The sequence below is a fragment of the Heptranchias perlo genome, chromosome 1 (assembly GCF_035084215.1).
Source record: "Heptranchias perlo isolate sHepPer1 chromosome 1, sHepPer1.hap1, whole genome shotgun sequence".
In the NCBI taxonomy this organism is placed as follows: Eukaryota; Metazoa; Chordata; class Chondrichthyes; order Hexanchiformes; family Hexanchidae; genus Heptranchias; species Heptranchias perlo.
Window position 1 is genome coordinate 65,502,544 of NC_090325.1, and position 12,523 is coordinate 65,515,066.

Consider the following 12,523-nt stretch of genomic DNA (forward strand, 5'->3'; position numbering starts at 1 on the left):
GACCGGATCGCGACGAAATCCCGGCCACTTCCGGGTACCGCGCTGACGTGCGGGGCTGCGCGCGAAAGCCCCGCTGGTGGGAATCCAGCAGGCAATTAAAGCCAGCGGGGTTCCACTTGAGAGTACTTACCTTGCTCGTTGTGGTCAGTTAATGAGCTGAAGCAGCTGTCAAAAGAGGAAGTGTGGGATTTTCGGTTCAAGGCAGTGAGTTTCCCACACTGGGGGAAACAGTCCCCCCTCAACCAGGCGTGTTGCAGCCATCAGCCTGTGGCAGGTGCCAAGGTGCGCTCCACGGGGGAGAGCCCTCACCCACGCAGGAGGCCACCGCGTCACATAGGGCAACCCCTGCCCTCCACCACCCCCCGCCAAGCCAGAGGACAGACCAACACGAAACCGCAGCCCCAGTCCGAGGAACCACACACCTACCCTGCACAACCCCTCAGACCAACACCTGCCAGTTGGGTGGTGTGTGGAGACCCTCGGAGGACGAAGAGCATGACCAGCACCAGCAGCCTCGCAGTCCACGCCGTCCGCCGCAGAGACGTGGATCCCCCCAACACGGTGTTGTTGCACGCCCACCTGCACAGCAGGAGGGAGGGCTACCGCAGAGAGAGACGCGTCGCAGAGGGCACTACCCTCGCCACAGGGTCCACAGACCGAGGCGCAGCTCCCCGGACCTCTCCGAGCAGCAGTGCACAGGGAGGCGCAGATTCGCTCGACATGTAGTCGTGGAGATCTGCAGCCTCTTTCATGCCGAGCTGCTTTTTTTTTTCAAAAAATATACTTTATTCATAAAATTTGCAGCAGTACATACAATACAGTTGTCATATCACTTTCCAAACGTACACAATACAGATTATACAATTTGCAGGTTCCGTCAAGTACAGCTCAATGAACACATTGGACATAATTACAGTTCATGACACTCTAGGGTGTCTCATTGCATCATACTCAACACAGATTATTGCTTACAGATTCATTTCAGATTCATTACAGGTACATTACAGCAATTTGAATTTTACATTCTGCCCGAGGGGGTTTTTCCCTGATTGCAGCCCCTCGGTATACAATGGCGGGAAGGCTCTAAACGGTTGCCTTTCCCCACAGGGCCTTTGCGGCGGCCGCACCCATCCTCAGTGCGTCCCTCAGCACGTAGTCCTGGACCTTGGAATGTGCCAGTCTGCAACACTCGGTCGAGGACAGCTCCTTGTGCTGGAAGACCAGCAAGTTTCGGGCAGACCAAAGGGCGTCTTTCACCGAGTTGATGGTCTTCCAGCAGCAGCTGATGTCCGTCTCAGTGTGCGTCCCCGGGAACAGCCCGTAGAGCACAGAAACCTGTGTTACGGAACTGCTCGGGACGAACCTGGACAGATACCACTGCATCTCTCTCCAGACCTTCTTTGCAAAGGCACATTCCATAAGGAGATGGGTGACGGTCTCGTCTCCACCGCAGCCTCCTCGGGGACAGTGTGCGGTGGCGCTGAGAGTCCGGGAGTGCATGAAGGATCTGACGGGAAGGGCCCTTCTCACCACCAGCCAAGCTAGGTCTTGGTGCTTGTTTGAAAGCTCTGGCGATGAGGCGTTCTGCCAAATGACATTGACAGTCTGCTCGGGGAACCAACCGACAGGATCCACCATCTCCTTTTCCCGCAGGGTCTCGAGGACGTTACGTGCGGACCACTTGCTGATCGCCTTGTGGTCAAAGGTGTTTTCCTGCACAAACCTTTCCACGAAGGACAGGTGGGGCGGAACGGTCCAACTGGACGGAGTAGCTGCTCCTTGCTGGCCCCAGCACCAACTGCTTACCTGTCGCTGTCAAAGTCACCACTGCCCTCCACACCTTCTCCTCCGCATCCTTCCAGGGTGCAGCCGGCTACACCGCCGATGTCTCTCAGTCGTCTGCGCGGACAAGCCCTGCAAATACACCTGCACCTACTCTGCAGTAACACGATGGGTGGCATCAGTGGTGGGTCCTCATAGTGATACCCAGGAGCGGGCATTATTGGACACAACGGACAGGATTCGCGGAGACATGGCAGTGGTGGTGTCAATATAATGTGTGCTGTTTGTTGCTCTGAAATTCAATATAGGTAACACCCATGACAAACCCTCAGACACCCTTGTGCACCCTCTTCATGCTGACGAGACGTTTGCCTTACGCTGCCTACTGCACATATGTGATGCATGCCCTGTGGCTGCAGCACAGGTGGTGGCAGGTTGAGTGAGGCTGGCCGTGAGGGAGATGCACGAGAGGGTGAGTATGGGATGGAGCAATGAGATTGTATGAGGATTGGGTTGCCTGTTAGTGGCAGGATGAGTACTGGCGAGGTGAGTAGGTGGAGGTAAGATGAGGATGGGGTTTGAGTGGGTATGAAGGGTGATGTGACAGAGTAGTGTTGGCGGTGCCGAAGGAGATGTGGGGTGGGGGCAGTGTTGTGGCAGACGGAGTGTAGGGGAAAGACTTCGTGTTCTCACTGCGGCTGACCTACTGCGGTCATTGCAGCGCCTCCTGCACTGTATGCAGGTGGGCGATATGTTGGTGGCGCAGGTGACCCCCTCTGCCACCTCGAGCCAGGCCTTCTTGGTGGCAGAGGCAGACCGCTTCCTCCCGCCCGCCGGGGGGAATATCTGTGTCCTCCCCCTCCTCCTCACCCCATCTGATGATACCTGGGGTGAGGCATCATTAAACTGGGAGCAGCCTTCCCCCTGGGCTGCTCCATGCTGCAATTTGTCCCATTGGTTGCAGCATCTGTCAGTGGAGGACTGCCCCTTTAACTAGAGAGCCTCCAGCTGACAGATCATACTGCGCATGCGCAGCCCGACCGACGCGCAGGCCAGCGCCGTGGACCCCGGAGGAGCAGGTAATTGATTCCTATTAGTGGGTTGCCTGCTACGATCGCGTGGGCAACCCACTAATTTCGCCGAGCGTGTTGACCACGCTCCCGGAGGACCACCCGCTGGGAACCCGCAGGCCTGCTAAATTCGAGCCCAAAGTATTCATTAAGAACCATACCCATGTCTTTCGCCTCCACACATAGGCCACCTTTTTGGTCTCTAATTGGCCCTACTCTTTCCTTAGTTATCCTCTTGCTCTTTATATATTGATAAAACATCTTTGGGTTTTCCTTGATTTTACTTATCAGTGTTTTTTCATGCCCTCTCTTTGCTTTCCTAATCTTTTTAATTTTACCCCTGAACTTTTTATACTCCTCTAGGCTTTCTGCTATATTGAGCTCTTGGTGTCTGACATAAGCTTCCCTTTTTTGCCTTACCTTACCCTGTATGCTCCTTGACATCCAGGGGGCTCTAGGTTTGGCAGCCCCATCCTTTTTCTTAGTGGGCACATATTTGCTCTGAGCACTCACTATCTTCCCCCTTGAATGCCTCCCATTGTTCTGACACAGATTTACCTTCAAGTAACTGTTTCCAGTCCACTTTTGCTAAATCACTTCTCAGCTTAATAAAATTTGCCTTTCCCCAATTGAGAACTTTTACTCCTGTTCTATCTTTGTCCTTTTCCGTAATTATGCTAAATCTAACTGAATTATGATCACTACCAGCAAAATGCTCCCCCACTGATACTCCGTCCACCTGCCCAGCTTCATTCCCTTCTCTTGTTGGGCTTGCTACGTAATGGCTAAAAAAGATTTCCTGAATGCATTTTAAGAATTCTGCACCCTCTATACATTTTGTACTGATTGTATCCCAGTTAATATTAGGGTAGTTGAAATCCCCTATTACTGCCCTATTGTTTTTGCACTTCTCAGAAATTTGCATACATATTTGCTCTTCTCTCTCCCTCTGACTGTTTGGGAGTCTATAGTACACTCCCAGTAGTATGATTGCACCTTTTTTGTTCTTTAGTTCAACATATATGGCCTCATTTGATGATCCTTCTAACATATCATCCCTCCTCACTGCTGTAATTGTTTCCTTTCCCAATATTGCCACCCCCCCTCCTTTTTTAACCCCCCTCTATCTCGTCTGAAAACCCTGTAACCAGGAATGCTGAGCTGCCATTCCCGCCCTTCTCTAAGCCATGTTTCAGTACTAACTATGATATCATACTACCACGTGTCTCTCTGTGCCCTCAGCTCATCTGCCTTATTCACTAGACTCCTCGCATTGAAGTATAGTATTTAGCACTGCCAAACTCCTTTGTTATCTAGTTTCTAACCTTTGTTTTCTCTGCCTTCCAAAATCGCTTACTAATTTTCTGCCATCCATTTCCAGCTCTGCTTCTCTCCCTTCTGAATCTACGCTCAGGTTCCCATTCCCCTGCCAAGCTAGTTTAGCTCTCCCCAACAGCACTAACAAACCTCCCTGTGAGGATATTGATCCCAGCCCCGTTGAGATGCAACCCGACCGGTTTGTACAGGTCCCACCTCCCCCAGAACTGGTCCCAATGCCCCAGAATTCTAAAGCCCTCCCTCCTGCATCATCTCTCCAGCAACACATTCATCTGTTCTATCCACCTATTTCGATATTCACTAGCGCGTGGTACTAGGAGTAATCCACAGATTACTACCTTTGAGGTCCTGCTTATTCATTTCTTTCATAGCTCCCTAAAATCTGCCTGCAGGACCTCATCCCTCTTTCCACCTATATCGTTGGTACCAATATGGACCATGACCTCTGGCTGTTCATCCTCCCCCTCAGAATGTTCTGCAGCCGCTCAGTGACATCCTTGACCCTGGCACCAGGAGGTAACATATCATCCTGGAATCACGTCTGCGGCTGCTGGAACACCTGCCTGTTCCCCTAACTATTGAATCCCCTCTCACTATTGCTCTCCTGACCTTTCTCCTCCCCCTTATACAGCTGAGCCAGCCATGGTGTTGTGGACTTGGCTCTGGATGCACTCCCCAGAGGAATGTTTGAAACCAAGTTGACTATAACTTGATACAGGCCCTTATATTAATACAGACAATTAAAAACTTTTTCATTTGACTTAGGTATACAGGTTTCAGGGTGACTTCATTGGAATCTACTTACAGTCTTGTTGTAGATATGCCTTTATTGAAAGTGGAGCTCCAGGACCATCATTATACAAAGGATAAACCGTTATCTTATAGCGCTTGAATGGCACAATGTGTTCTGTGGAAAAAGCAGATTGAGGTACAGAGAATGTTTCAGGGGATGTATCACTCCTTATATAATTCATAGGATAAGGAGTAAGGTGGCTGAGATGTCAACATTGGATGGAATTAAAAAGCTTGGGGTAGAATTTCCACAAGGGTTGTCCCGATCTCCCACCATAACTTCATAGTTTCATAGTAGGCACAGCACAGGAGAAGGCTACTCAGTTCATCGTGCTTTGCTGGCTCTTTGAAAGAGCTATCCATTTAGTCCCATTTCCCTGCTTTTTTCCCATAGCCCTGTAATTTTTTTCCCTTCAAGTATTTATCCAATTCCCTTTTGGAAGTTACTATTGAATCTGCTTCCACCATCCTTTCAGGCAGTGCATTCCAGACCATTACAACTCACTGCATAAAAAAATGTTTCCTCATGTCGCCTCAGGCTCTTTTGCCGATCACCTTAAATCTGTGTCCTCTGGTTACCGACCCTGGAAACCATTGGAAACAGTTTCTCCTTATTTACTCTATCACAACCGTTCATAATTTTGAACACCTCTATCAAATCTCCCCTTAACCTTCTCTGTTCTAAGGAGAACAACCCCGGCTTCTCCAGCCTCTCCACATAACTGAAGTTCCTCATCCCTGGTATCATTCTAGTAAATCTCTTCTGCACCCTCTCCAAGGCCTTGACATTCTTCCTAAAGTGTGGTGTCCAGAATTGAACACAATACTCCAGCTGAGACCTAACCAGTGTTTTATAAAGGTTAGCATAACTTCCTTGCTTTTGTACTCTATGCCTCTATTAGTAAACATGATGGGGAGATGCCGGTGATGGACTGGGGTTGACAAATGTAAGGAATCTTACAACACCAGGTTATACAAACTGTTTTATTTGAAAATCACAAGCTTTCGGAGGCTTTTTCCTTCGTCAGGTGAGTGACTCACTCACCTGACGAAGGAGAAAGCCTCCGAAAGCTTGTGATTTTCAAATAAAACAGCTGGACTATAACCTGGTGTTGTAAGATTCCTTACATCTATTAGTAAAGCCATTGCCTCTCCTCATTCTTCCTACCAATGTGTATCACTTCACACTTCTCTGCGTTGAATTTAATCTGCTATGCGTCTGCCCATTTCACCAGTCTGTCTATGTCCTGTTGAAGTCTGTTATTATCCTCCACATTGTTTACTACATTTCCGAGTTTTGTGTCATTTGCAAATTGTGAAATTATACCCTGTATAATCCAGGTCATTAATATATGGCATGAGGACAGAATGGGCTAAAGTGGACTGGGTAAACAGATTAGATGGTATGACGTTGGATAAGCAGTGGCAGATATTTAAAAAGATATTTTATGACTCTCAACAAAAATATATTCCAGTAAGGAGGAAAGACTCCATGGGAAGGGTGTACCAACCATGGCTAACTAAGGAAGTTAAGGATGGTATCAAGTTAAAAGAAAAAGCATACAACATGGCAAAGATTACTGGTAAGCCCGAAGATTGGGAAAACTTTAAAAACCAGCAAAGGATGACCAAAAGAATAATAAAGAGGGAGAAAATAAATTATGAGAAAAAACTAGCAAGAAATATAAAAACTGACAGTAAAAGCTTTTACAAGTATATAAAAAGGAAGAGGGTAGCTAAAGTAAACATTGGTCCCTTAGAGGATGAGACTGGGGAAATAATAATGGAAAACAAGGAAATGGCAGAGGCATTGAACAGATATTTTGTATCTGTCTTCACAGTAGAAGACACTAAAAGCATACCAAAAATAGTAGATATTCAAGGGGCAAAGGGGAGGGAGGAACTAAAAACAATCACTATCACTAGAGAAAAAGTACCAGGTAAACTAATGGGTCTGCAGGCTGACAAGTCCCCTGGACCTGATGGCTTGCATCCGAGGGTCTTAAAAGAAGTGGCGACAGAGACAGTGGATGCATTGGTTGTAATCTTCCAGAATTCACTAGATTCTGGAAAGGTCCCAGCGGATTGGAAAACCGCAAATGTAACACCCCTATTCAAGAAGGGCGTGAGACAGAAAGCTGGTAACTATAGGCCAATTGGCTTAACATCTCTCATTGGGAAAATCAATAATTAAGGAAGTAGTAGCAGGACATTTAGAGACTCATAATACAATCAAGGAAAGTCAACATGGTTTTATGAAAGGGAAATCGTGTTTGACAAATTTATTAGAGTTCTTTGAGGAAGTAACGGGCAGGGTGGATAAAGGGGAACCAGTAGATGTAGTGTTTTTGGATTTCCAAAAGGCATTCGATAAGGTTCCACATAAAAGGTTACTGCTCATGGTGTTGGGGGTAATATATTGGCATGGATAGAAGATTGCTTAACAAACAGAAAACAGCGAGTCAGGATAAAGGGGTCATTTTCAGGATGGCAATCTGTAACTAGTGGGGTGCCGCAGGGATCAGTGCTGGGCCTTAACTATTTACAATATATATCAATGATTTGGATGAAGGAAGCAAGTGGACTGTGGCCAAATTTGCTGATGATACAAAGATAGGTGGAAAAGTAAGTTGTGAGGAGGCCACAAAAAGTCTGCAAAGGGATATAGATAGGTTAAGCGAGTGGGCAAAAAATTGGCAGATGGAGTATAATGTGGGAAAATATGAAGTCATCCACTTTGATAGGAAGAATAAAAAAGCAAAATATTACATAAATGGAGAAAGACTACAGAATGCTGTGGTACAGAGGGATTTGGGTGTCCTCGTACATGAAACACAAAAAGTTAGCATACAGGTGCAGCAGGTAATTGGGAAGGCAAATGGAATATTGGCCTTTATTTCAAGGGGGATGGAGTATAAAAGCAGGGAAGTCATGCTACAGCTGTACAGGGTGCTGGTGAGACCACACCTGGAGTACTGCGTTCAGTTTTGGTCCCCTTATTTAAGGAAGGATATACTTGCATTGGAGGCAGTTCAGAGAAGGTTCACTAGGTTGATTCAGGAATGGAAGAGTTTTCTTATGAGGAAAGATTGAACAGGTTGGGCCTATACTCACTGGAGTTTAGAAGAATGAGAGAAGATCTTTTGGAAACATATAAGATTCTGAGGGGCTTGACAGTGTAAATGCTGAGAGGATGTTTCCCCTTATAGGGGAATCTAGAACAAGGGGGCATATTCTCAGAATAAGGGGTCACCCATTGAAGACAGAAATGAGGAGAAATTTCTTCTCTCAGAGGGTTGTGAACCTTTGGAATTCTTTGCCCCAAAGAGCAGTGGAGGCTGAGTCATTGAATATATTCAAGGCTGAGTTAGACAAATTTTTGATCAGCAAGGGATTCAAAAGATATGGGGAACAGGCAGGAAAGTGGAGTTGAGGCCAAAATCAGATCAGCCATGATCTCATTGAATGGCGGAGCAGGCTTAAAGGGTCAAATGGCCTATTCCTGCTCCTATTTCCTAATACTGACCCCTGGGGAACATCACTATATACTTCCCTCCAGTCTGAAAACAACTGTTCACCACTATTCTCTGCTTTCTGTCCCTTAGCCGATTTTTTTTATCCACGCTGGCACTGTCCCTTTAAGCTTATGGGTTTAATTTTGCTAACAAGTCTATTATGCGGTACTTACCAAATGCCCTTTGAAAGTCCAAATACACTTCAATCGCATTACTCTCATCAACCTTCTCCCTTACTTCATCAAAGAACTCAATCAAGTTAGTCAAACTTTAGGCCCCTCCTATTTCTGTAATTGACGGGTTTAAACCCTCTCCCCTTTTTTGACGAGGGGTATAACATTTGCAATCCTCCAGTCCTCTGGCACCGTTCCCATATCTGAGGAGGATTGGAAGATTGTGGCCAGAGCCTCTGCAATTTCCACCCTTACTTCTCTCAGTAATGTAGGATGCGTCCCATCTGGACCGGGTGAATTTTCTACTGTCAATCTTTTAAGTACCTCCTCTTTGTCTCTTTTTATCCTTTTCAATGTCGCTACTACCTCCTCCTTTACTGCTACAATGGCAGCATCCTCTTCTCTAGTGAAGACGGATGCGAAGTATTCATTTAGTACCTCAGCCATACCCTCTGCCTCCACAAGAAGATCTCCTCTTTTGTCCCTAATCGGTCCCACCCTTTCTTTGACTACCCTTTTACTATTTATATGTTTATGAAAGACTTTTGGGTTCCCTTTTATGTTAGTTGCTAATCTATTCTCATTCTCTTTTTGCCCCTCTTATTCCCTTTTTTAGATCTCCTCTGTACTTTCTGTATTCAGCCTGGTTCTCTACTGTATTATGAACCTTACATTTGTCATAAGGTTCCTTTTTCTGTTTCATTTCAATCTCTATATCTTTAGTCATCCACAGAGCTCTAGCTTTGGATGCCTTTCCTTTCCTCCTCCTGGGGATTTGTCTACTTTGTACCCAAACCATCTCCATCCTTGAAGGCCTCCCATTGTTCATTTACTGTTTTGCCTACCAATTTTTGATTCTAATCCACCTGGGCAAGATTCCTTTTTAACTCACTGAAATTTTCCCTCCTCCAGTTAAGTATTTTCACATTTGATTGTTCCTTGTCCTTTTCCATTACTATTCTAAACCAAATGATATTATGATCATTGTTCCCTAAATGCTCCCCCATTGAAACATGCTCCACTTGTCCCACTTCATTCCCCAGAACTAGATCCAGCACTGCTTCCTTCCTCATTGGGCTGGAAACACACTGATCAAGAAAGTTCTCTTGTAAACATTTCAGGAATTCCTCCTCCTGTTCCAGTCTATACTGGGATAATTTAAGTCCCCTATTATCACTACTATCACTACTCTGTAGTTCTTGCATTTTTCTGTAATTTGCCTGCAAAATTGCCCCTCTATCTCCTATAGTATACACTCAGTAGTGTAATAGCTCCTCTGTTGTTCTTTAATTCTAACCAAATAGATTTTGTCTTTGACCCCTCAACTACATCATCCCTTTCCAGTGCTATAATAGTTTCTTTGATCAATGCTGCCAAGCCCTCCCACCCCACCTCTCCTTTCTTTCCTTCCCTACCTTTCCTGAATACCTTGTAGCCAGGAAAATTAGTACCCATCCTCCCCTTCTTTGAGCTAGGTCTCTGTTATTGATACAATATCATAGTCCCATGTGGCGACTTGAGCCTGCAGCTCACCAACCTTATTTACCACGCTACATCCACTCACGCACATGCACAGCAAACTCATCTGAGACTGTGTCGCATTTGCCCCCTGTCTGACCCCTCCTATTTCTGAACTATTCTTTATTCCTGTGCTATTTGTCCCTCCCAGTCCACTGTGAACCTTGTTTCTCCTCTCTAATGTTTCATCCTGGTGCCCATCCCCCTGCCAAATTAGTTTAAACCCTCGCCCACAGCACTAGTTAACTTCCCAGCTCTGTTGAGGTGCAACCCATCCACCTTGAACAGATCCCTCCTGCCCCAGAACTGGTCCCAATGCCCCAGGAATCTGAAGCCCTCCCTCCTGCACCATTTCCCAAGCCACACATTAACCTGTCTTATCCTACTATTCCTATACTCACTAGCGCGTGGCACTGGATGTAATCCGGAGATTACTACCTTTGAGATTCAGCTTCTTAGCATCCTCCCTAGCTCCTGAAATTCTGACTGCAGGACTTTGACCCTTTTCCTTCCTATGTCATTGGTTCCCACATGGACCACGGCTTCTGGCTCTTCCCCTTCCCCCCTCAAAATGTTCTGCACGCGTTCAGTGATGTCCTTTACCCTGGCACTAGGGAGGCGACACACCATGGAGGACTCATGTCGGCGGTTGCAGAAACACCTGGTCTATCCTCCTGACTATCGAATCCCCTGTAACAACTACATTTCTTGTGGCCTCCTGTGTAGCCGGAAGATTGGTGGAAACCCTAGTGAAACGGCATAAACAGCCCTTTAAACTGCTGCAGCCCTTTAAATCCTGCAGCAGCACAGAAGTTTCTGCCCCTCCTCCCCAATGGACGAGCTCTGAATTTAATGCCCGGAGTTCACCCTAAATATTTTAATTAGGCTGCCCCTGGAAATGGATCAGCTCGCTTGACATTGAGTGAATCTACCCTACTAATGCTTGGGATTTCACCCGAGGAGAAAATCTAGACTTTTGAATTCAAGTCCCATTCCAAAACTTGAGTACATAATCTAGACTGACGCACATAGTCTCGGTTGACATCTCACTGCAATACTGAAGGAAACTTGTGTTGGAGATCCTGACTGCCTGTTCGCATGGACATTAATAATTCCCCTTGGCAGTATTTGAAGAAGAGCAAGGAGGTCTCCTGGTACGCTAGCCAACATTCCTTCCTCAACCAAAAACAGATTAGATGGTCATTCATCTCATTGCTATTTGGGGGATCTTGAAGTGTGCAAAATGGCTGTTGTGTTTGTGTACATAACAACACTCATTGCACTTCCTGATATGTGTGGCTAGCAGGTGAAGTTTCCTTCTAGTAGCAGTATTCTTAAAATTGGTCCTAACGTTTCTTTCAAAGGCATTACTATGTAGAGTGAAGAAACATTTGATAAACCCCAATGTTTGCTGACAGGTATTCCACTGTAGTTGACGCCTCGAGGTACAAATAGACATTAATAAGTTGCCAGATTAGTGTAAAAATTGTTTTATTTACTATTTTCTTGTAAAATACATTTTTTCTAGGCCATATTACATCCACCCAAATATAAGGACATGTTATAATTACACGCATATGATGGGAACATTTCATATGGCGTATTTCTCATCATTTGCCCTCGGCAATGTAGGGCACAAGGGATGCCTATTTGTCCTTACTGTCCAGCGTTGATGTGGGTGGTTGAGGTGCCATTTAAATTTTAAAGGGCCAGAAAGCCGATGCAATTTATCAGGGTAATCAATTGCAAAGGCAAAGGTGCTTTGCACCGAGGTTGCCTGCAATGATATGTTGCCACAGGCCTTCAAGGTCTGCCTCAGCCATTCTCCTTATCTCCCCCAGTGGCCAGGGAGCCTCCCAGTGATCCTGCCCCCAGAAAATTAGCTTGGCTCTGGGGTCCATCCTTGTATTTTTTTAATTATTCGTTCATGGGATGTGGGCGTCGCTGGCGAGGCTGGCATTTATTGCCCTTCCCTAATTGCCCTTGAGAAGCTGGTGATGAGCCGCCTTCTTGAACCGCTGCAGTCCATGTGGTGAAGGTTCTCCCACAGTGCTGTTAGGAATGGAGTTCCAGGATTTTGACCCAGCGACGATGAAGGAACGGCGATATATTTCCAGGTCGGGATGGTGTGTGACATGGAGGGGAACGTGCAGGTGGTGTTGTTCCCATGTACCTGCTGCTCTTGTCCTTCTAGGTGGTAGAGGTCGCAGGTTTGGGAGGTGCTGTCGAAGAAGCCTTGGCGAGTTACTGCAGTGCATCCTGTGGATGGTACACACTGCAGCCACTGTGCGCCAGTGGTGAAGGGAATGAATGTTTAGGGTGGTGGATGGGATGC

General features: G+C 46.4%; 1 protein-coding gene across 2 annotated transcripts in view; it reads right to left on the reverse strand.

Annotated features, from left to right (window-relative positions):
- LOC137322890 (interleukin-6 receptor subunit beta-like) overlaps positions 1-12,523 on the reverse strand; it is a 70,207-nt gene that overhangs the window by 17,573 nt on the left and 40,111 nt on the right. For both annotated transcript variants that reach the window (XM_067986091.1, XM_067986099.1), the window contains exon 10: positions 4,996-5,097. In XM_067986091.1, the coding sequence (XP_067842192.1) occupies positions 4,996-5,097 (102 nt within the window). The remainder of the gene's footprint in view (positions 1-4,995; positions 5,098-12,523) is intronic.